The sequence below is a fragment of the Akebia trifoliata genome, chromosome 3 (assembly GCF_017979445.1).
Source record: "Akebia trifoliata isolate Shusen 1 chromosome 3, ASM1797944v1, whole genome shotgun sequence".
Taxonomy (NCBI): Eukaryota; Viridiplantae; Streptophyta; class Magnoliopsida; order Ranunculales; family Lardizabalaceae; genus Akebia; species Akebia trifoliata.
Genome location: NC_141377.1, coordinates 45,476,743 through 45,498,990, shown reverse-complemented (window position 1 = coordinate 45,498,990; position 22,248 = coordinate 45,476,743). Strand labels below are relative to the sequence as shown.

The window sequence follows — 22,248 nt, the reverse complement described above, 5'->3', positions numbered from 1 at the left end:
TGACATTGGGACATGTATTTTTCGCTTACATCTTAGATTTTCTCAAAATTAGTAATCACAGACTTGTAATTGAAAATAAAAATAAATCCAAACTCATGCTCTCACAAGTTCTCAAAATGCAGTCCACTTAAAAAAATAACACTAATGTTTGATTTGTTTTTTGTGTGTAAATGTCTTATATTCGATTAGTTGTACATAGAGTTTCAGAAGTGCAGGGACAACGCCCTCTCCTAAGAGCTCGGGGGTGGAGCCTCAGGTTCAAATATTTTAGGGTTACAAAAAGGGCGGTCATGAAATATTTTATTAAGGATTTCCTATTTTTGGGAGATAAATTTGTTTATAGAGATATCTAAGACTGTAAACTTTAAGAGAAAATAGTAATTATTCTTGATCTGATCCAGAGAAAATAGAGATTAGAGATATATGCTATAAATAGCTAGTAATGGTGTCAACTTGTTGGTTTGATCCAATATCCAAGCTACATAGAATTGGAAACATTGTGCATTTTGATTTTGGTTCTTGTTGATAATGTTTCTAAATTTTTAAGAATCAAAATAAGATTTAAACAAAACAAAAAAAACCTTGAGTCGATAGTAGAATCTCATCTTCTTTATATGTTTCTGTTTTCCGTAATCAAATATGATAAATATAAGCAAATTCCCCAAGTCATTGTAAAGCTTTTCCCTTTAAGCACACAACACATTATGTACAGAAGTATCAACAAAATAATTATTGTTTGTTTTACTAAAAGTAGAACTCAATAATTTAAAAAATAATAATAATAATTAATATTCATATTCAGTACAAGTAATTACTTTAGAACCAAAGATCTAAATAATTACTTGAGGACTGAATAGGTGCTGAATCCTATCAGTTCGAATCCTTTTTTGGTACGTTTTTGGGTGATTCCAATTAAATGAGTACCCATTGACAGTCTTAAGTAAAGACTAATGATAAAACGAGTTACATAGTACACAGCTAACATGGTAAGTGCTCGCACAGAAACGTAGATCTTTTCCTTGTATATCCTGAAGAAAAAGATATATGGTTCTGTGCATTTGCCATGTTAGTTGCGTACAGACCACCTAAGTTTTAGCGCATCATTTTATCATGACTTTTAAATAAAACTTGACGGAGCTAGTGCACGGAGTAAATTTTGGAATTAGGCCACTTTGACTAGGAAATTTGCTGAGGACTAGAAATTTGGCCAAATTATTTATTATATCTAGTATCTTTTTCAGAAATTTAAAATTTTAATATTCATTTGTTTGACTTATAAACTTATGAGTTGATGAGGATTGGTCGGGTTGGGGTAGTTGAATAACTTAATTTCATTTTGATTAGCAAATAATTTCATATTTTACATTTAAAAAAAAAAAAAAAACATACAACATCAAAAGCAAAACTACTAGTAAATAAATTCACATCCTTCAAATACATCATTGAGATAATATTTACACAAACCATACCAAACCAAAGTACACATTAATATTAACTAAATAAAAGTCATAATAATGTAGAATAAAAACAATCTCTAATTAATATATAAATATTAGTATATAGCATCGAGTTCGGGATGAGTCGGGTTGCTCATATATTCAACCTGAATTGAAATCGGGTTGAAATATTCCAACCATGGCTCAACTCATCTTCAACATAACTCGACCCAGATTCACCCATCAATTGGGTTGAGTTCGGGCCCTATCTAGGACACCATTTATCATTCTGCATTAAATTTCATGGATAAGCAAAGCTTGGGTTGAAAAGCAGAGTCCTGAATCAGCTTTATCGATTATCACACCTTAATCAGTCTCTAAACTTCAAAAAGAATTCAGTAAACTAAACAGTTAAAAGTGATTTTCTAACTGGCTTATACATCTTCAACTAAGGTGAAGCATTTAATTTGTTTTTTCACAACTGTACTTACTCTATTTTTTATTCTTCCTCGAACTTTTAAGATGATCCAACCATAATGAATTATTCATAACTTAAAAAGACCAACACAAAATTTAAAAGTTGACTTACATATTTGAGAAATCTTTTTTTTGTTTTTTTAACCGGGTATCTCTGTAGACAGCAGACCGGGCTTGATCATTCAAACAGTTACTTTAAAAAAAAATTCGAAGTGTTCCATGTCATGAAAGCCAGGAGATATTTGTAATTTTCCAGAAACAATTATTCAGTCTTCAAATCTGAACCAAAACTGCGAGATAAACAAGTCAAAAACTGTCCAACTGATAGGGTAGATTAACAGGATACTTTGGTGTTTTCTGTACCTTTTGATTCATTGTTGCAGTTGTAATTGAAGGCCTTCATGAGCAAACATGTTAACTACCTAATGGCACAGTGAAAACAATCAAAAAGGAATTATATTTCTTCAAGATAAGTCATCATATGTTGAGGGAGATTTGTTCTTGTGAACCACTTACCATGGTTTTGGTGCACCTTTGTGAACTTGAAAATAGCTTTCACCATTGCACCATGTTTCATGGATTTCAATGGTCCCATATGTCTGTAACACCAAACACAGTCATAGGAGAACAAATAGGTGCAACAGAATCGAAATGAAGTAATCAGTACACCCGCTTCATGAAAGTAAGGAATTGAAATATCTACAACCACCACCTCATAAACATATAAGAGGAATCGAGATAACAAATGTTACAGATGCAACGTTATGATAATTAGAAAAAAAAATGATAGGTGGACTGATGTATTATCCTGTCTTAGTAAAGGAATTGTAACCCGCGGACACGTGTCAGTTTTATTCAAGCAGAATAGTAAAGTTGCCAAAAGGGTTCAATCGGGTCTTTATCAGTATCTGGACATTAGGGGTTAACAACATTAACCTATGCTGCTCTGCAACTTCATCCCAAACTAGAAATTTTATGAGGCATGTCTCTTCAGATCTGTTTTTTACCACATCAGTCCATATAATTTGGTCATCCTCCCGCCCTTTTAGAGCTTCGATCTTTATCTAAGTATTCCACAATGATCCCATGCCCAAACTATGTCGATAAATCTTGTTTCTTTGGGAAAACTACTGAAAGATTGTTACATATTTTAATATTTATAAAAAAGAATATATTTTTTTCAAAAATTACAAAAAACAATTTAAGTCACTGGACAGTCCGGCGTTTTAGTAACTCGCTGGACTGTCTAGTGTTTTATTACTCCCATGGACAAAAATGCCCAATAGGTACACATTAAAATGCTGGACAGTCCAATGTTTTTATCCTTTCGAGGGGATTTTTGGTAAAGTAATGTGTAGAACACATTAAAAGCTGGACTCCTTGTAACCATAATTTTAGAAGTCGAAAACTCCTCTCAACTCAAATATACATCAAGTCAAACAAACAACTCACGGATCAAAAAGGACAAGTCAAATAAATATATTTTATTAACTATTATTAGTACTTCAAAATTAAGAATTATATTTATCTTTTTTGTTTTCTGAAAAAAAAAAAGCACTAAATACAATCTTAAAACAGAGCTGAGTTTATACTTCAATCAACTCTTCTTCAAATGTTCTCCTCTTGTACCTTTTCTTCTCGACTTGAACAAGCTCTTGCATTTCTGTCATAACAGAACCATAGTAACCAAGCTTGTATTCGGCAAGAGGTTAGTCCAGAAAAGTTTCGAAAAAAATTCAGAATTCTTTTTTTGGGGATCATACAAATGAAACTTTTTTGGTTTTCTTCCCCAAAACCCATCAACATCTTCATAAAAACCACATCTTATTCTTGGGATTTGAAGGTTGAAGAAGATAGAATTTGGAGAGGAAGGGGGATTAATTGGAAAATCATTGATTCACTAATTTAAACAGCTGATCCTTATTCGGATTAGTTTTCCAAATTTGGGAAAAAATAAAAAATTATGTGAGTGGTCAGAACCACCGAATCCTAAGTGCTCCTAGTCATGACCGTGGACCTAGAATTAAGTCTAAACTGCCACTAAGATTAATTGTTAACAAATTACGAAAAAAATTAATTTTGAAGAATCGAAAAGACCTCTTATGGTCAAGTCTAGTTTCTAAATTGACTTGACCACATAATCATGTGCTGGCATGTATTTTTTTTTTTTTTTTTTGATAACGAAATGTTGGTCTGCAAATTGTGTGAGGTATTTTTGGGTAATGAGTCTCACCAAAATTTTCCCTATAAGATATGTTCCAGTGGGTAAAGAGCATTTACGATTTTCCCAAACAACAAAGAATAAATAAACAAATCTATTAGGTTGACAAAGTTTTAAGAAAACTGAAAAAAAAAATATCGAGCAAAGCAATTGAGGAAGAACACTCACACGATCTCTGTGTATCGTATTCTCCATGCAGGAAATCCTAGGTGGCACCTTGCAGGTCCATAAATTAGAAGCAAATTTGGTTCTGGCCCTCCACAACCTAACATCACAAACATCTTCAGTGTGAAAAGTTCCATATAAAAAAAAAATGAAATAAAGAAGTTGCATAGTCATGAACAGATAGGAATTAGAAAACAGACCAACGGCTCTCAGCGACTCGGTCATTTTAGGTTCTGTAAAGATTGGGTTATCCTGATCTCCACCTGAACTAGCACCATTCAAATAATTTGAACAGAGAAAGTTAGCTGCTTTAGCTACAGCTTCTTTTCCATTAGAGAATGAAGCGAATTCTAGAGTAATAGGCTTTTGATCAAGAAATGAATACACTTCATCAGTGTCCTGCATGAAAACGGATAAAAATTCTGTCACGGGTAACAACCTCACAGTTAAAGAGTTGATACAAACTAAAATTTTCTATTCTAATAACTAGTAACTAGAAAAACGAAGTTCAAGACTTTGACCGTCTAACATAACTGAGAGACTTTGATATGAAGGTTTGACTCATAATTCTAACAATGCGAATCATCGGCTGGACCATGATATGTGTTTAAAATAGAGAAAACAACAATATAAATATTACTTCTTAAACGCAACAAAAAATGTTGATTAATATATCTTCTTTTATTAAAACGACATGATTTGGGAAAGTTGTGGAACAATGTAAGAGGATGCATGAAGAAAAGGGTTGAGCAGTACTTGGGGCATCTTTCAAGCTTAGCCAACTCATTAGACCAATTATATCAGTATTGCCTAAAAGACAGCTTTGAAGTACCCAACACAAGTAGACTTGCTGTGCTTTCCAATCATCATTGAGGAGAATGGATTATGGGAAGGGATCCCCCAAATGAATAAAAACAACTATATAAGTATAGAGGATGTTTATGGAACTAAAAGTAAAATTTTACAGTCATAGATAGAACTAGAAAGTACCACCTCCCATGATCTTGCATCATCTAGTTCCTCCAAAATGATTTCCTTGGATTCCTTCAGCACTCCTAACACAATTGAAAATAACATAAGCTAGAGAGATTGAGCATGAGATATAAATAATTTTTATGTAGAAAAATCAGAAGTACAACACTCGTTACCCATTTAGGATTGGCTCTTGCATCCTTACCATCCGTATCATAAAGACAGATATGCTTCACACCAATTATTGACAACCAACACAAAAGCTTAACAATTTTTGAAGTATTGTGAGCTTCATCACTGTCTACCACAATGGCTAGGTATCGGAGTTTAGTTAAATCAAGATTTTTGTAATTCCTTAATAACCCGCTTGAGATAATATAGCTTTGAAAAGTATTAGTTGCACCCAATACAAAATGTGATATGCTGACAGCAAGATGGAGTAAATTCCAGAGCAGTAGAAGCACAAGCTCACGCATCTCTCGCACATAATAAACCTGGACAGGCCACAAAAGTCACAATGAGCATCTATGGAAGTTCTGCTGATTTGTCTTCATATTTGACACCTCATCTGGTTTAGCCAAACTGTAATATATAGTTTTATTTATCAAAATTTACACCTCATATGTCTCAACAAAAGGTGGAAGGTTGGAGTTTAAAAAGTGGCATCTTAGATGTGCTATCAAATTTTAAACTAACTAAATGGGAAAATTGCATCACCAATCCTCCTAAAGACTTTAATCCTTAAAGAGAAATCGGTTAAGATGCAAAGAAAGATCTAATACCAACAGGGCTTAACATGGTTTATACATGTCAACACATAAACACCTGACAGGGAGCAAGAACACCATTTAAAAGTCAAACAGACCCAATCATAAACATCTACATCATGAGGTCGTCGAGAATGTCAATTGAAAATATGAGCTCCAACGAACATCCATATATGCTTTAGTAAATCTACAAGTCTGCTGAGTCGCCATTTCTACCAAAATGAACCATTCAATGAATTTGACTATGTGAGGTATTCCTTCCATGACACAGTGACTTCTTCATTCAAGCTTGCAATATTAGGTATGTACCTTTTTCTTCCATTTAAATAAATTCAAACAAAGAGGAAACTAAAGTTGTTCATTCTATTATCATTGGATATAGGTTTAACAAGTTCTTGTGGAACTTCCAAGCACACAAAATTAGAAAAATGATTACTAATACTAAATAAAATAACATGGTTTAAGTTGCAAAGAAAGATCTAATACCGGTTTCCTTGTTAGTTGGATATATATTGTCAAATTTTATATTACAAATTAGTTGTCAAATTTTTATTGGCCAATTGAATTATGCAGAAAAAGTATAGTCTAATAAACAAATAGCATAGTGAAACCATGTGTCGATCTTGATGCAAGATAACTTCGACAATGTAGATTCAAATTGAATGAGCCTCACTATCTATCAAACTCGAAAACCTTAGTATTTGCATAGTGAGCTTTTATTTTATCTTCCGCTTCTAAGTTGCTGTGATTCTCAAGGTACACTTCGTATCAGTCCAAGCCTCAACTTATGACATATATAATACAATGGAATTGGACATTTCTCTTCAATGATCATGTACTAATTGTATATGATACTGATGTTGTTTTATACTTATGACATAAAACTAGGGCAATGTAATACACTTTCAGGGATCATAATCTTCGTCTCTATTTATTTGGTTAACCAACCAACTACTCCAAAAGACTAATATGTAGGAGAAGGGGAGAACTATGAATATAAGAGAGTCACGAGGCTTAATTGGGGTATGACTCACCCGAGAGTGGAGAAAAATATACACTCAACACTCCCCTCACCCATAAGGGTGGAAAAATTAGAACCCTGACCTATAGAACCTAATACTCTGATACTATGTTAACCAACCAACTACTCCAAAAGACTGATCTGTTGGAGAAGGGGAGAACTATGAATATAAGAGAGTCACGAGGTTTAATTGGAGTATGACTAACTCAAGAGTGGAGAAAAATATACATTCAACATATTCAATGTTTCTTTCTTGAGGATCTCCACCAATTGGACATGTGACTTCAAACAAAGGGTAACTTCCTAACCCGAGAAGATTACCCAAAAAAGAAGACCATCAACAGTCACAAAAGATGGATAGCAGTATAATCATAGACACAAACAGAAGACAATATAGAAACAAGATAAAGAGAATATAAGATGAAGCACTTACTGCTAACCATTCATCAAATTGGTTCACAGATTCACCACTTCTACTTCTTTGATAATCATGGCTGCATCATTTACCATTCCCAACATCTCTCATCTTGTTTCTGTGAAACTTGATCGATCCAATTAGATCCTCTGGATATCTTAGTTTTTACCTGTACTTCGAAGCCACAATCTTATTGGAATTGTTGATGGATCTGAACCTTGCCCTCCTAAACATCTCATTGCCTCCAATGATAAGGAAAATGGCAATATTAATCCGGCTTACCAAATTTGGAACAGCAAAGATCAATATCTCCTTAGTTGGATCAATGCAACACTATCTGAAAATGTTCTTTCCACAATATATGGTATGAGCACTTGTCGTCAGGTATGGACCTCTCTGGCAAATCGATTTGCTTCTCAATCTCACTCTCGAATCAATTAGTTGAAACGTCAATTGCAGAACCTTAAACAAGGCAATCACACTTGCTCTTGCAATACCTTCACCAGGCCAAATTATTGGCTGATAATCTTGCAGCAGCTGGCAAGACAGTCAATGATCTGATTTCTTATATCATGAGTGGTTTGAATCCAGAGTTTAATCCATTCAATACTTCGAGTTCACTGGCATCTCATTTGATGACTTTCAAGCAGAACTATTTGGTTATGAATTACTACTCGAAAATCAGAATCTTGCCATTGATTCTACAGTAGGAAGTATTGCTCTATATACTTCCAAATCTCGCCCCAACAAAAGCAGTCACAAGACTTCCTCACCTTATCATACTAAACCCAAGTCAGGTTTAGGATTTTCTCAACAGAAGCAATCTACGGTTCATTTCATTGGAAACTCTTCACAATATACAAAGGGCCGACCCACATGCCAGATATGTGGAAATCAGGCCACAATGCACTTTATTGTTATCATAGGATGGGTTATGCTTATCAGGGACGTTACTCACCTCAGCAGCTTGCAGTCATGGTTGCCTAAAACAATGTGACTCCCTATACTCAATCGTGGTACATTGATAGTGGAGTTGCAATCAAGGGGAGTTTGTTATGTACATGTACAACAAATAGACTAGATACACAGCTAGAGAATAAAAATGTTAAAACCTAATCTAGACTTCTTATGTTGATCTGTAAAAGATACTGGCAAATTCTGAGATTTAGTCAAATCTCTAGATTGTTGTACTGCTGATCTAAAAAAGATATGTACATATTCTGATTTGATTTATGGTTAACACTTATATGAGTAGCTGAAACAAATATTCTTTCAATTTCACTTATTAAATCCATAGGTCTACAAAACAGTAAAAAGTAAATAAACCCTTTAAATCAATTAGTAGAATCTGTTTAATAAAAAAAGAACAAGAACCAAACATGTTTGGTTCTTATCTCAATAAGGTGAAAGTAAAAGATAGTGTAGGGAGTGGGGGTATTCAATCTCAAAACCTTGATTTTTAGTAATTATGTCTCAATGTGAGACATCCTAGGTTTTGTTTTAATTGCAAATTGATTTTAAGCATAGATATATCTATCAATAATGTCAAATCTAATAAATTTAAAAAATAAAAATTACAACTATTAATGAAAACCCATGAGAAAAAAATTTGACAAACTTTAAAATAAGAAAATAAATCAGAGTTGATTGGAAGGAACAGAGAAGAAGAAATACTAATAGTTGTTTGCTTTAGTGGTGTAATGTCTTTCTTTAATCATCTTTCATTTTATTTATTATTCTTCGATTGATAGAAAGGGAACATTGTGTTGCTTTGCATGAACTGAAAAAGACCAACTCGACACTTTAGAATTTTTAGGATATCTATTAAATATTTCAATGTAACTCTCTCACACGCACACACGTTGCAATGCGCTGAACCCGATCGATCCAAAGTGGTCCAACCAATGGGTAAAATTGACGGACCCAAAAATATATTTGCAAGTAATTTTAGGGTGTGTTTGGTGGCGGTAGCTAGTTGGATTTGGTGTTGGGGTTATTGGAGTTCATTCGAACTCCTTAAATGAACTCCGATGTTTGGTTTCATGCAGGAATTCAGTCGATGAATTATTCACATTTGACTGAGATCTGATATGACTTCTTTATTACTTGCAAAATATTGTCATAGTCAATAAAATTCAACCAGGCCAGCTGAATTTCATATATATTTTGATAAAATAATTAATTTTTAGTAATTTAAATATTTATTATCTTAAATTAATATTAGTTTGTGAGAAACAAATTTTTATCTAGGGGTTAAAATGGGTCGGTTAGGGCCGAATCTAAGTATATCCATAATCAGATCCAAATTTTTTATTTGGAACTGTATCCGAATCCGACTCAAATCTTATCAGCTAAAACCATATCCGAATCATATTTATTACACTAAATTCATATTCAAATCTGACCCGACCGAATTACTTGATTCGAGTCGGATAATTTTAGATTCCTCAACATTTTTTTTGTTATATATATTTTTTTCTTCTATTTTCTATATTATTCTATCTTGCTATTATAATTTATTTATTTTCTAAGAATGCATGTTATTTTAAAGTAGTAGATAAAAAGATATTTTGAAAAGTAAAAAAAAAAAAAAAAAATTTCAAAGCAATATATCATTCGGATATAGGCAAATACAAGGATGGATCCGTATCTGACTCGAATCCTACTCAGGGTAAGGAGGGTAAGGGACATCAACCCATATCCGACCCACCCATATTATTATTCAATCAACTCCAAAGGTCCAAGCCCATTAAATTCGGATCACTCGGATTTCGAATAAAATCCAACCCATTTAAGCCCTTCTAATCACCTTATTAAAAAATTATAATTATTTCAATATGAATCTACATTATAAATAACGTAAAGTGAATTGAATGATTTATATACTAGATGACTCAGTTGAGTCAACTCAATTTTTGGGATTAAAGATTTGTGCATGGAGTTGTAAATCCCATCCACATTGGTGGGAGTTGTAACTCCTTTAAAAATGAGAGTTGAGGACCTTTTTGACGGTGCAGCTCCATGGCATTGGTGAACTACACAGCCAACTAGAATTTTAAGGTGCGAGTTGTAACTCCAACTCCTACCAACTACCATTTCCGAACATGCCCTTAGTTTCTTCCCAAAATCAAGGAACTTCAATTTCAAAAACATGATTTAATACTAGAGGATGTAGATTACAAGATTTTAAGAACTTCTACAAAACAAAAAAAATTACCGTTAAATTTGAATTTAAAATTTTTGAGTTAAGTAATCGATAATTTCAAAAAAGCATAGATCAAGCCGAAAAAATTATATATTTATTTTAAATTTGGTCAAAGAATGAATTTTAAAGGGTTAGTGTTAATTTTTTTCAACCTAACAATCTATTTGGGCCCATCAACTAAAATCTTACTAAGTTCGATATTTTTCACTTATAAAGGAAGAGCTTAAGTAAAATTGGGCATATAATCAAATTTCAAAACACAAAGGACATCTCAAATATTCACCAAATTGAAAAGGGGTATATTAAAAATCACCGCAAAATTGGACTGATCATTTCATAAACCCAATTGGGTCACTGATTAAACTGGTTGAACCAGGCCAATTGATTTTTTTTTTAATTGGGTTTTTTCATTTCACCCTAGCAGTAAAAGCTATCATGTCTAGTCCAATCTAGGGGTGCAACTTGGTTCGGTTTGAGGCAAAATCAGAACCGAACCATCCTAGGTCGGTTCCATTAAATGAGAACCGGAACCGAACCAAATTGCCATAGAACCAAAGCAACCTGAACCGAGCTAAGGTCGGTTTGGTTCGCTTCTATGGGTTGCCAATATGTTAAAACACCTAATTGAATCAACATATTTTTAATGAAAATAAATAAATATGAATATTAAATTTCATATAATGAGGCCTTAATCTATCCATCAATAAAATAAAATCATTAATGTATCCATTAAAAAAAAATTCAATAATTTTTCCATCAATTAAAGAAAGTCATTAATCCATCCATCCAAAAATTGCTATTAATCTATCCATAAAAAAATAATCAATTTATCCATAAAAATGTGTATAGTTTATTAAATAGATTAATAATATTTATATATAATTTTATTGTTATAAGGATTCGATTCTCGGTTTGGTTTGGTTCTATAGTATATAAGGCATGAACCAAGAACCAAACCAATCCAAAGCTCTCGGTTTGGTTCAATTCTCGGTTTGAACCGGACCAAGTTGCACCCCTAGTCCAATCGGCCGATCCAGTTTAATTTTTTTTAAAACTACTATCAAGTATGAATTAGTGCTCAATTTTTTTATATACTCCTCAACATTTTGATGATATATGAGATTTCAACTAAGTTTACAAACTGATGACATACCCATTTGACCTTGCTCTTTTTTAATACAAAAATAGAAAATGACCAAATGTCCTCATCTTCAACTTTAACTATAAAATCTTTTATTTTTTCTACCCAAAACCAATTATCTTGACTTCAACCTCGTTTTTAGTCTACTCTTCTATTCAACCTTAAAATGCCCTCATTATTGTTTCTCGAGTTTATTCTAAATTGGTAAACCACAAACCACAAACTCGAATTCAAACTAAACAAACTACAAACCCATGAACCAAGTAACATGGATTTGGTCTAAGAGCAACTCCAATGCAATCAGGCTCGGGTTAGGCATTCCCTCCCAACCGTTGTTTTGTAGAGCAAGAGCGTAGAGATGTACCTCCAACACTCTATTACAGAAGAGGCATTTTGAAATTATTTGAAGAGAGAAAATGAGGAAGAGGCAAAAGAAGAGAGTAAGATTTTCTCTTTTTATTGGCAGTGAAAAAGACGACAGTTGAGAGCCGTTTTGGAGAGTACGGTTGGAGCTCTCCATAATAAAATGCTTACCAGTTATGCCTAGCTAGTATGGCTCTTTGCGTTGGAGTTGCTCTAATTCTATATTGACTAAAGTTTTGACAATTGTACTTACCTCTCTTGTAAGATTATATATATAAGGGGAGTTCAAGTGACAGACTCAAAAACAGAGATTGTGACAAAGAAATCTAGCTGTCAAATATCTAGTTACCGCTTCCAAACACACCCTAAAATTACTTACAAAATATATTTTAAGGTTCGTCGGTTTGACCCATTGGTTAGAACACTTTGGACCGACCGGGTTCGGCGCATTGCAACGTGTGTGCATGTGAGAGAGTTGCATTGAAATATTTAATAGATATCCTAAAAATTTTAAAGCGTTGAGTTGGTATTTCTCTATTCAGGCAGAGCAAAACAACGTTCCCTTTCTATCAATCGAAGAAAAACAAACAAACGAAAAGACGATTAAAGAAAGGCACAACACCACCAAAACAAATAACTATTGGTATTTCTTCTCTGTTCCTTCCAATCAACTTTGATTTTATTTTCTCCTTTTAAAGTTCATCAAATTTTTTTCTTATGGATTTTCTTTAATGGTTGTAATTCTTATTTTTTAAATTCATTAGATTTGACATTATTGATAGATATATATGGGCTTAAAATCAATTTACAATTAAAACAAAATCTAGGATCTTTCACATTGAGACATAATTACTAAAAATCAAAGTTTGGAGATTGTACACCCCCACTCCCTACACTATCTTTTACTTTCACCTTATTGAGATAAGAACCAAATATGTTTGGTTCTTGTTCTTTCTTTATTTAACAGATTCTGCTAATTGATGTAAAAGGTTTATTTACTTTTTACTGTTTTGTAGACCTATGGATCTAATAAGTGAAATTGAGAAGATATTTGTTTCAGCTACTCATGTAAGTGTTAAACATAAATCAAATCAGAATATACACATATCTTCTCTAGATCAGCAGCAGTTACAACAATCTAGAGATTTGACTAAATCTCAGAATTTGCCCATATCTTCTATAGATCAACATAAGAAGTCTAGATTATGTTTTAGCATTCTTATTCTCTATCTATGTATCTAGTCTATGTGTTGTACATGTACATAACAAACTCTCCTTAATTGTAGCTCCACTATCAATGTACCACGATTGAGCAAAGAGAGTGACATTGTTTTAAGCAACCATGACTACAAACTACTAAGGTGAGTAACGTCCCTGATAAGCATAATCCATCCTATGATAACAATAAAGTGCATTGTGGCCTGATTTTCCACATATCTGACATGTGGGTCAGTCCTTTGAAAATTGTGGAGATTTTCCTATGGAATGAACCGTTGATTGCTTCTGTTAAGAAAATGTTTGATAAGAAAACCATAAACCTGACTTGGGTTTAGTATGATAAGGTGAGGAAGTCTTGTGACTACTTTTGTTGGGGCGAGATTTAGAAGTATATAGAGCAGTACTTCCTACTGTAGAATCAATGGCAAGATTTTGATTTTTAAGTAGGATGGAAAGCCAACAACTTATTTTTAAATATTGAGTGGTTGTAAAAGTTAATGTTATTTATATTTTTTAACAGCTGTTTTTTTCTTGAATCACAACTGTATTTGAATTATACTAATCAATGTTTTCAAACTCTGAGGTGTGAAACAAAGAACTAATTGATCAACGTCTCAAACAGTAAGCCTTTGGGGTATATGCATATAAGTAAAGAAAAATTAACCTAACACACATATTTCCGCATCTCAAATATTAAGTCTACATAAAAAAAATTCCACGTTTTAATCCTTCGCATAAATTAAAATATAAAATATTATTATTTTACATTTTAGTAAGAAAATAACATTTTATATTTGAAAGTTTTCTCAAGCAAATAATTAGTTTATATATATATTGTAAAAGTATAAATAAAATTTTTCCTATAATAATGAACACCATTGTTTCTAAGGCATGTGAGGCTTACATCTCAAGTTGAGACTCATTAAAAATGCCCTAAAGCTCAAGGAAGAAACATAAAAACAGTTGAGGCATGCGCCTCAAACCAAGAGACGCCCAAAAGGCGTACACCTCAAAGTAAAGCATGGCTAAGGAGTAAAACTTTTGGCTAAGGCATACGCCTTGCGTTAATTTTTCTACATTTTTTAAAACTATATATTAAGCGTACTTTTGTTTCGTCTTCTCTCTTTTTTTTATTTTGTATTGTTGTTGGCAAGCAACATAATTGGAGCATTTTTAGAATTAAAGTCATGCATAACATAGTAATATTAGCAACCTAAAAAAAAAAAAAAAAATAATAATTTGATTAATAAATAATTTTTGTACTATTTAGAATTACATAGAGAAATTTATTGGAAAATAGTATTAGTTATATTTTTTGTTATAATACATTATTGCTATTTACTATAGAAACTTGCAATTATTGAAATAGTAAATATTTCTTTCTTACTAAAATAGTAATATAGGGAATAAAACTTGGAACAAAATTACGTGAATTTGAAATTTGGAAATATGTGGCAGTTACCCTAATTTTACTTTTTAGTATTAATAATTTACATATGTTATATTATTTTTTAGAATCTAAAACATGTGAGGCTTATGAATCGAGGCACTTTTTATTTGATAGACAAAATATCATTTCATTAAAGCAGTTGAGCTGACCACTAAATGAGATAATACGAACAAAAGACCAACTCAAGAGGACACAATAAAACAAATCTAATACCTCACCGAAAAGTCTTCAAAGAAGAACCCCCAAACCTCTTTAAACACCTTGCACCCAAAAAATAAAAAAACCCAAAACCGACACTGCTAGATTCTCAATCGGCTCACGCATTCCTTCAAAAACTTGGTTGTTAGGCTCCTTCCAAATCCCCCAACTAGTTGTAAAAGGGGTAATGCTCAAAACGAGTCCCTTGGAATCTACAAATGAGTTGGCCCACACCATCCAAGCATCTAAGACACTTTGAACAAACCATGACAAACAACCCTCCACACCAAATAAACCAATAAAATGCTACCAAATCCAACTCACTACAGGACAATGAATCAAAACATGATTAGTCTAACTCCACACTCCGCAAGAACATAGGGCAAACATTAGACCCCACCACTCCCCGTCTCATGCATTGGTCATTCATCAAGATTCTTTCCAAAGAAGCACACCAAATGAAGAAAGCAACCCTTGACGGAACTCTTGGGACCCAAACTGAAGGTGTTGGGAAACTAGGATAGTTTTGATCCACAAACGAGTAGAAAAGGACTTTAACGAGAAGACCTCATCTTTTCCGCCTAATGATTCTAGGCACTAAGGCGTGAGGCGAGACATTGGGATCTCCAATGCCTCGGGAGTAAGCCTTGACACGTAAGCCTTGTGTGCATGATTTTTTTAAAATAAATAGTACGAAATATATAAATAATTTAAATTAAAAATTAAAAATAAGATAACCAACACATTGTAATTTTAAAATTCCAAGTTTCAATCTTCATATCCAGATTCAAGTTTTAATCCCCTATAATTAAGAGTCGATAACCAATACTCAATACTAAGAATGTCCACTATCCACCATCCACTATCCACCATTATAATAAACAAATATAAAAAGTTCACATCCACCACTAAAATATAATTTGAAGACCCAATCATTTTCAATCTTCCACTATATAAAATGCTTCTACAACATCCATAGCAACCTGTTTGATAATATTGACAGTATAGGTGTATAAAAATACTTCAATGAAAATAAAAGTAAATTTAAAACAGAAAAATTGATTTAGAACTGAGTGCCTCAACAAAAACATTGTGTCTCAGTCAAGCCTAAGTCGAGGCGTACACCCTTTATACGCCTCAACCACACCTAAAATGTTTGGTCGCCTCAACACCCTTTTAGTGCGCCTCGGCTCGAGGCGCGCCTTTGAAAATACTGTGACCCGCCTACCAAAAATGTCCCATACCCCACCCCACTCTTCAAAATTACCCCCTCCATCGTATCAAGAAAGGAGGCCACCGAGCGCTTTGCCTCATGCCTCAGCATTTGAAGGTATTGCTAAATACTATAAGAGTTTATTTATAAATAAAATCAATCAAAAATCTCTCTTGCATGCATTACTATTTAATATTAAAATTTATTTTTAAATGTTCCAATTATGTTGCATGTTAGTGACAAAAAAGAAATACAAAGATAAAAGAGAGGAAGAAAATGAAAAACATGACTAATATATAACTTTTAGATTATAGAAAAAAAGATAACATGTAAGGTGCACACCCCAGTCAAAGAGGCATACATCTTTATTTCCATCCAAATTGATCCTGATTCGACATTAGAAGTGTAGAAGCAAATTTGGGTTTTACCTCAATTTACTTCGAATCAGTTGTTCCAAGAAGACGCTCCTTGCTCCTCCCTGATAGCACCGGTGTGGTACCTGCCATAACTCTCCGACGATCAAGTTAGAGTTGCAGAAAAGATGTCACCAGTATTAGTTCCAATCTCCAGGGGACCGAAAAGAAGGACCCCCTTCACTTTGGATCCTTCCTCCATTACATAGGATGTCCCTAAGATCAAGGTTTCCCCTTTATTCAGGATTTGATCATGGTGGATCTCACAATCACAGGGATCCTAAATCTAAAATGGAACTCTCCTTACCGTGCTCTGAAAATCTTGGGATTTTTCCGAGAGTCTTGGAACTTGATAAGTGAGATAAAGGATCGCACAAATGTTCTGACTTGATCATTTTGATTTATGCCCTACCCACTCGTTGGGCAGGGCTGAATTATTGACGTGTCCTGAATGCCACTTACTTTTCGCAATTGCTTTTCCAACCTTCAATTCTTGTCCTCAATAGGGCACGTGCAGGATCCTGATGAAACACCGATTTTATCCTCTACAAGAAGTATATTGATTGTTCTCCGAGAAACAATACTTTTGTCTATAAATACTGCATATTTAATTCCATCCTTAAATCCATTTTCTTCCCTATGACTTCCAATATAGATAAGAATTTCAGTCTTAGGCACAACCCACATTGAGGCGTATGCCTTTTGGACTCCTCTTGGTACGAGGCATATGCCTCAACTATTTTTATGTTTCTTCCTCGCACTCAAGATGTTTTAAGTGATCCTTGTATCTTGAGATGTAAGCCTCATACGCTTTAAAAACCCTGATTCTTGTATCACATTTTTAATGCTATCCAATTTTTACCAAAAAAAATCAATTTCGAATCTGAACTATAAGCACGATGTTCGCTTGCCAAATTTAACTGAGGTTTAGACTCTTTGGTTTGTTAATTCGGCATGTTCTGGTTCACTAATGATCTAATGTGAACATCAACTTCCAAACTAAATAGCCTTCAAAGAACTTGCTAAGCATGATCGAGTATAATATTTAAAGCTTAAACAATATTTTTACTCATTTTCTTTGCTTCATTCACTCCCAAAATAAAGTTGGGTAAATTTTTGTCTCTCTCTCGACTAATTTCCACTGATTTCTACACTAATTCGATCTTGCATCCGTCTAAACAGATTGATTTTACGATCCGATTGCCTGGCAATCGAAAACTCGGATAGATAACCAATGCATCGGGAATTTCGATGAGTCGCTTACAAATTTATAATCGATCACAATAAAATAACAAGAAAAAAAGGGAATAACAAACTAACCAAAGAAGATTCAAGTGATTTAGTCCAAATTAGGGCAACAGCACACAACATCAAAATGGATGAAATGAAAGAGATTGCAGAAAAGAACTAGAAAGATATGAGAAATTTACCTGGTCGAACATTTGCATAAACGGAGCGAAGGATGCAAAGAGAGAAGAAATACAAATGATAAAAACCCTACTCACTCAGTATTCAGTCCCTCTCCCACAAAATACGTCCAAAGCCTATTGGTTCGTTTTCTTTCACCAAGATGTCCCTCGAGTTTCGAGTGTCAATCTGTCATCTCTTGGCCATCTTTTTCTAATAGCTGAATCACCCCTCTCGGTAACAATCCTGTACATACTGAAGTTGGCTCCAATACAACTACTTATTCCCATTTAGCACTCTCAAACGATTAACTTGCAGACATGAGATCGATGGATTGATGAAGTTGGCTAGTAGTTTTTAATATTTAAAACTACTAACCTCGACATTTTAGGTACTTAATAATGAATTAGAATAAAGTAAAGGGGGTCAAAATTTACCCAAAATCCAAGTGATTCGAAAATCAAATTTACTTGGTTTGGTTCTTTTGAATGTATCCGAATTAAAAAAATAAAAATAAAGACTAGGCACAAGCATCTTTTTCAAGATTTAGATAGTGAAAGAGGAAAAACAATAAATTTGAAAATGTATTGTTAGAAAAGGATAAAAAGAGAAAAAATAATATAGATGATTGGACAGGTAATCTTGAAGATAGGTAATGGGGTATTAAGATATATTATTTATGAGTATATATCTTGAAACAAAGGAGTGAGGTTCACCATTGTGTTTTATTAAGAAATGAGATAGAAAATAAAAAATCGAAATACAATAAAGTTAGTGGGGTAATCTATCTATATGATAAAACATAACTGAATTAGTATAGTTGTGAAACACAAACCTCTGTGTGGGATCTACTTTAACTATTTTTATTGTTTTTTCTCTCTACCCCTCGATTTTATTTTCACTCTTTTAACTTTATTATATTTTGTACTTTACCCCTTTTAACATATTTTATTATTTAACCTCAAAATTCTTTAATAATATCATTCTAATTTTATTTTTATTTTTCACTTTTATACTCTTAACCATCCAATTAAATTATAGTTTTATAAGATCCATTTTATTTCTTTTACACTTCACCTTATATAATTTTATATATTTTATTCTTTTACTCTTTTTAATCTATTTTATGATTTTTCATCTTTTACCTCTTTAACCTCAAAAAATTTCAATAATATCCAAACCCATTAATTTCATGTCGATTTTGAGAAGTGTTTGTAGGTCATGTTAAATTACCACCACGTATTGCAACTTTATTTTTACACTTTTACCCTCTTAACCTGAGAAAGGATGCCCATGTCATAGGCATGGGTGAACTCTAATCTATCTATATCATAAAACATAATTTTGAACGCCCACTCTCTTTACCCCTTTATAAAGATATGTTAAAATTTAATTCCTCTACGAATCTCGATGATACTTTTAATTTTATTGTCTTTCTTTTTCCAATATAATAAAACACAACAATGGACTCTACTCTTTTAAACCCCCTTATGAAGAGAGATTGGAATTTAATCTCTATACGAATCTCAATGATACTTTTAACTTAATTGTTTTTCCTCTTCCTTGAATATCTTTCCAACTTTATTGTCTTTTCTCTTTTAAACCCCTTTTCAAAAATATCATCCACTTTATTATTTTTCCTTTACTACCTATTCTTCAATAATACCCTTATTAATTTATTGTCTTTTCTTTCTTATCTCCTAACCTAAAAAGGATGTTGTGTATGTTGTGTCGTAGAAATATGCAAACTCTAGTATTGAAAAGAAAATAAAAAGAATAAAGTTAGGGGCATATTTGAAAAGAAGAACGGAAAAAAAGAAGGTAAAACTTGTACTCGAGTACACCTTATTTATAGGTATTAATGTTGAGACAAATGAGTGGAATCCACTTTTATATTTTATCACTTAGATTATGCATATCTTAAAAATCATGATCATAAATTTCAGGTTATTTTGGTATGCTATAATTTGCTAGATCTTATCTTAAATTTGAAAAATATAATTTATTCAAGTAAACGGGTTATGTAGGACATCAATTTAATATAATTTTTAAATTTACAATGTAATGAAGTTTTATAACACTAATCTTCATGTTTAGAATGACTTCATGTGTGGTTGGCCAATCTAAAATGTTACCAATAATATAGTAACCAAACTCGGATTCGTTAATTATTCGGTCGGATTCAATTCAAAAAAGTTTTGATAAAAAAATATGGTAAATGTTAGAAAATATTCAAAGGGTTTTTTTGAGAGCTGTTACCAAGTTCCATTATCTTCAACCTCCCAAAAATTTCTATCTTATTTTTTATATTTGAATGTTGGCGAGAATAATATTTGGAGGCGAAGGCTAAAAAAGTTATATATTTTGTGAATAATCTATAAAAAATCCACTAATTTTGTGGATTCGTGGATTTAACTAGTTAGTCCCTTATTCAATTTTTTTCTTACAATTTTTTGAAAAGATTTAGGATATGTTTGATTACATGGAATGTGACTTTCCAAAGAATTTGAAATCCATGAAAAAATAATTATGAAAAATAGGTAAGATTGGAAAATTAAATTTTATTGTTTGATTTTACTTTAATAAAATCATGAAAAAATTATATGAGAAAAAAAACAAGAAAGAGAAGAGGTGAAGGAGAAAAAATATGAGAGGAGGGGGAGAGGAATAAGAAAAGTAAGAAGAGGGAGGGGGGAGGATGTGGTGGTGGAGGTAATGACAGTGGTGGCGATAACGACAGAGGTAAGTGAAAAACATGATGTGAAAGATGGGAGGAGAATGTGATTGTGGTGGTGGTGGTAGTGGTAGCGTAAATGAAGGATAGAGAAAGAGAAGAAGAAGAGAGAGAGAAAGATGGTTGAAAATGGTGATGACGATGACGATGGTGACGACGAAAAGATTAGTGTGATAATGACAATTATGGTGGTAGTGGCAGTGGTAGAAAAGAAGAAGATATGAGTGAAGAATTGGAGATTGAAAATTTGAGTAGATTTCACTTTCCTTAGAAATGCTCGATATCCGTGGGAACTTGCTAATTAAACTCAAATCCCTAAAGTAACAATGAAAAGTAAAAGGACAATAGTCCAAACTCTATATAGTTGATCCTTTGTATCCGCTTCAAATTATGATGATTAATCAACCAATCTTGGGGTAAATAATTTCTATTGATGTTTATGTTTCCTTTTACTTCTATTTAACTCTTGTTCATGGGGAATGATTGATCATTATCCCATTAAATTAAAAAATATAGAAAAGTTGCTAAAATGTTTTAAATAGAAAGAGATTGATAAAAGAAAATTCTTCAAACACAAATATATGATAATGTTATTTGTTCATAACTAATTAATTTGAGTTGTGTTGGAGTAACATTGAAATGCACATCGATTCTAACATTTTTATGTGTTGGTGCACACATAACCACAGATACTCTTCACTTGTATCTCAATGAAAAGCATCTATGATTATGTGTGTAGAATCACATCAGAATATACAATTGATGCACATTTTAATGTTACTTCAACATTATCCAATTAATTTCTATTGAATTTGGTTTTAATATCAAAATTTCTTTGACAGGTACGTCCATGGGTGCTCAGCCGAGTTCATGCATGTTTGATCTACTAAAGTTTACTGTGGACTATGCATAAACATTAGACTTGATTGGTGACGTAACTATTACATATGATAATCTCTCATGGTTGGTTCTAATAATTGAATCAATTATTTGTTATTCAAATATATTTTTTATTTACGCGGCGCAGGGGTGGGGTGGGGTGGGGCGGGGGTTGGTTTCTTCTTTATAGATATAGCAAGAGATGGTGTCTTATAACTGGGCAAGCTAAGCACCCAAATTTTTAGATGCATTCTGCTGTCAAAACTCAGATCGGGGTAACACAGCTGGCAGTGGAACAATACAAAGATCTTGAACCTATCTTGACCAACCCCGCACAGGCACAGCATATCTCTGTCAAGAGTCAAGATGTACGGTATGGAAAGACGTAATGTTCTACGTGGAATCCCAGTGTGAGGATTGGAAAATAAATACGCCGTTAAAAAATCATTTCTTTCTTTCATGCCTAAGCCGCCTTAACTATAAATTAATAACATGATTCACAAAAAAAACAAACATTACTTAACTGACGTGTCAGGTATGCAAAACCATATAT

General features: G+C 32.9%; 1 protein-coding gene across 14 annotated transcripts; it reads right to left on the bottom strand.

Annotated features, from left to right (window-relative positions):
* Positions 1-1,854: 1,854 nt before the first annotated feature.
* Positions 1,855-18,412, bottom strand: LOC147407325 (uncharacterized). 14 transcript variants are annotated; one of them, XM_086435833.1, is made up of 9 exons: positions 18,106-18,411; positions 16,691-16,761; positions 7,493-8,011; positions 5,477-5,765; positions 5,290-5,354; positions 4,500-4,698; positions 4,303-4,399; positions 2,430-2,512; positions 1,855-2,331 (listed from the first exon to the last, which is right to left on the bottom strand). In XM_086435833.1, exons 4-9 carry the CDS (start codon positions 5,745-5,747, stop codon positions 2,285-2,287), a joined length of 762 nt encoding a protein of 253 aa, XP_086291959.1. In that variant the 5' UTR covers positions 5,748-5,765; positions 7,493-8,011; positions 16,691-16,761; positions 18,106-18,411; the 3' UTR covers positions 1,855-2,284. The 14 variants fall into 14 exon arrangements, 12 of the variants coding, with proteins under 12 accessions (XP_086291959.1, XP_086291960.1, XP_086291961.1 ...); XR_015176748.1 differs by lacking the exons at positions 7,493-8,011; positions 16,691-16,761 and having other exon boundaries at positions 1,855-2,203; positions 2,277-2,335; positions 18,106-18,405; XR_015176749.1 differs by lacking the exons at positions 7,493-8,011; positions 16,691-16,761 and having other exon boundaries at positions 1,855-2,192; positions 2,277-2,335; positions 18,106-18,405.
* Positions 18,413-22,248: the final 3,836 nt, after the last annotated feature.

Bases quoted from the DNA above. Each gene is read 5' to 3' on its own strand.
- LOC147407325 (XM_086435829.1), bottom strand. The intron at 4,699-5,289 runs GTACTTTCTAGT...GTTTTCATGCAG, and splicing joins ATGCAAGATCATGGGAGGTG to GACACTGATGAAGTGTATTC. The intron at 2,332-2,429 runs GTAAGTGGTTCA...GCCATTAGGTAG, and splicing joins AAAGGTGCACCAAAACCATG to TTAACATGTTTGCTCATGAA.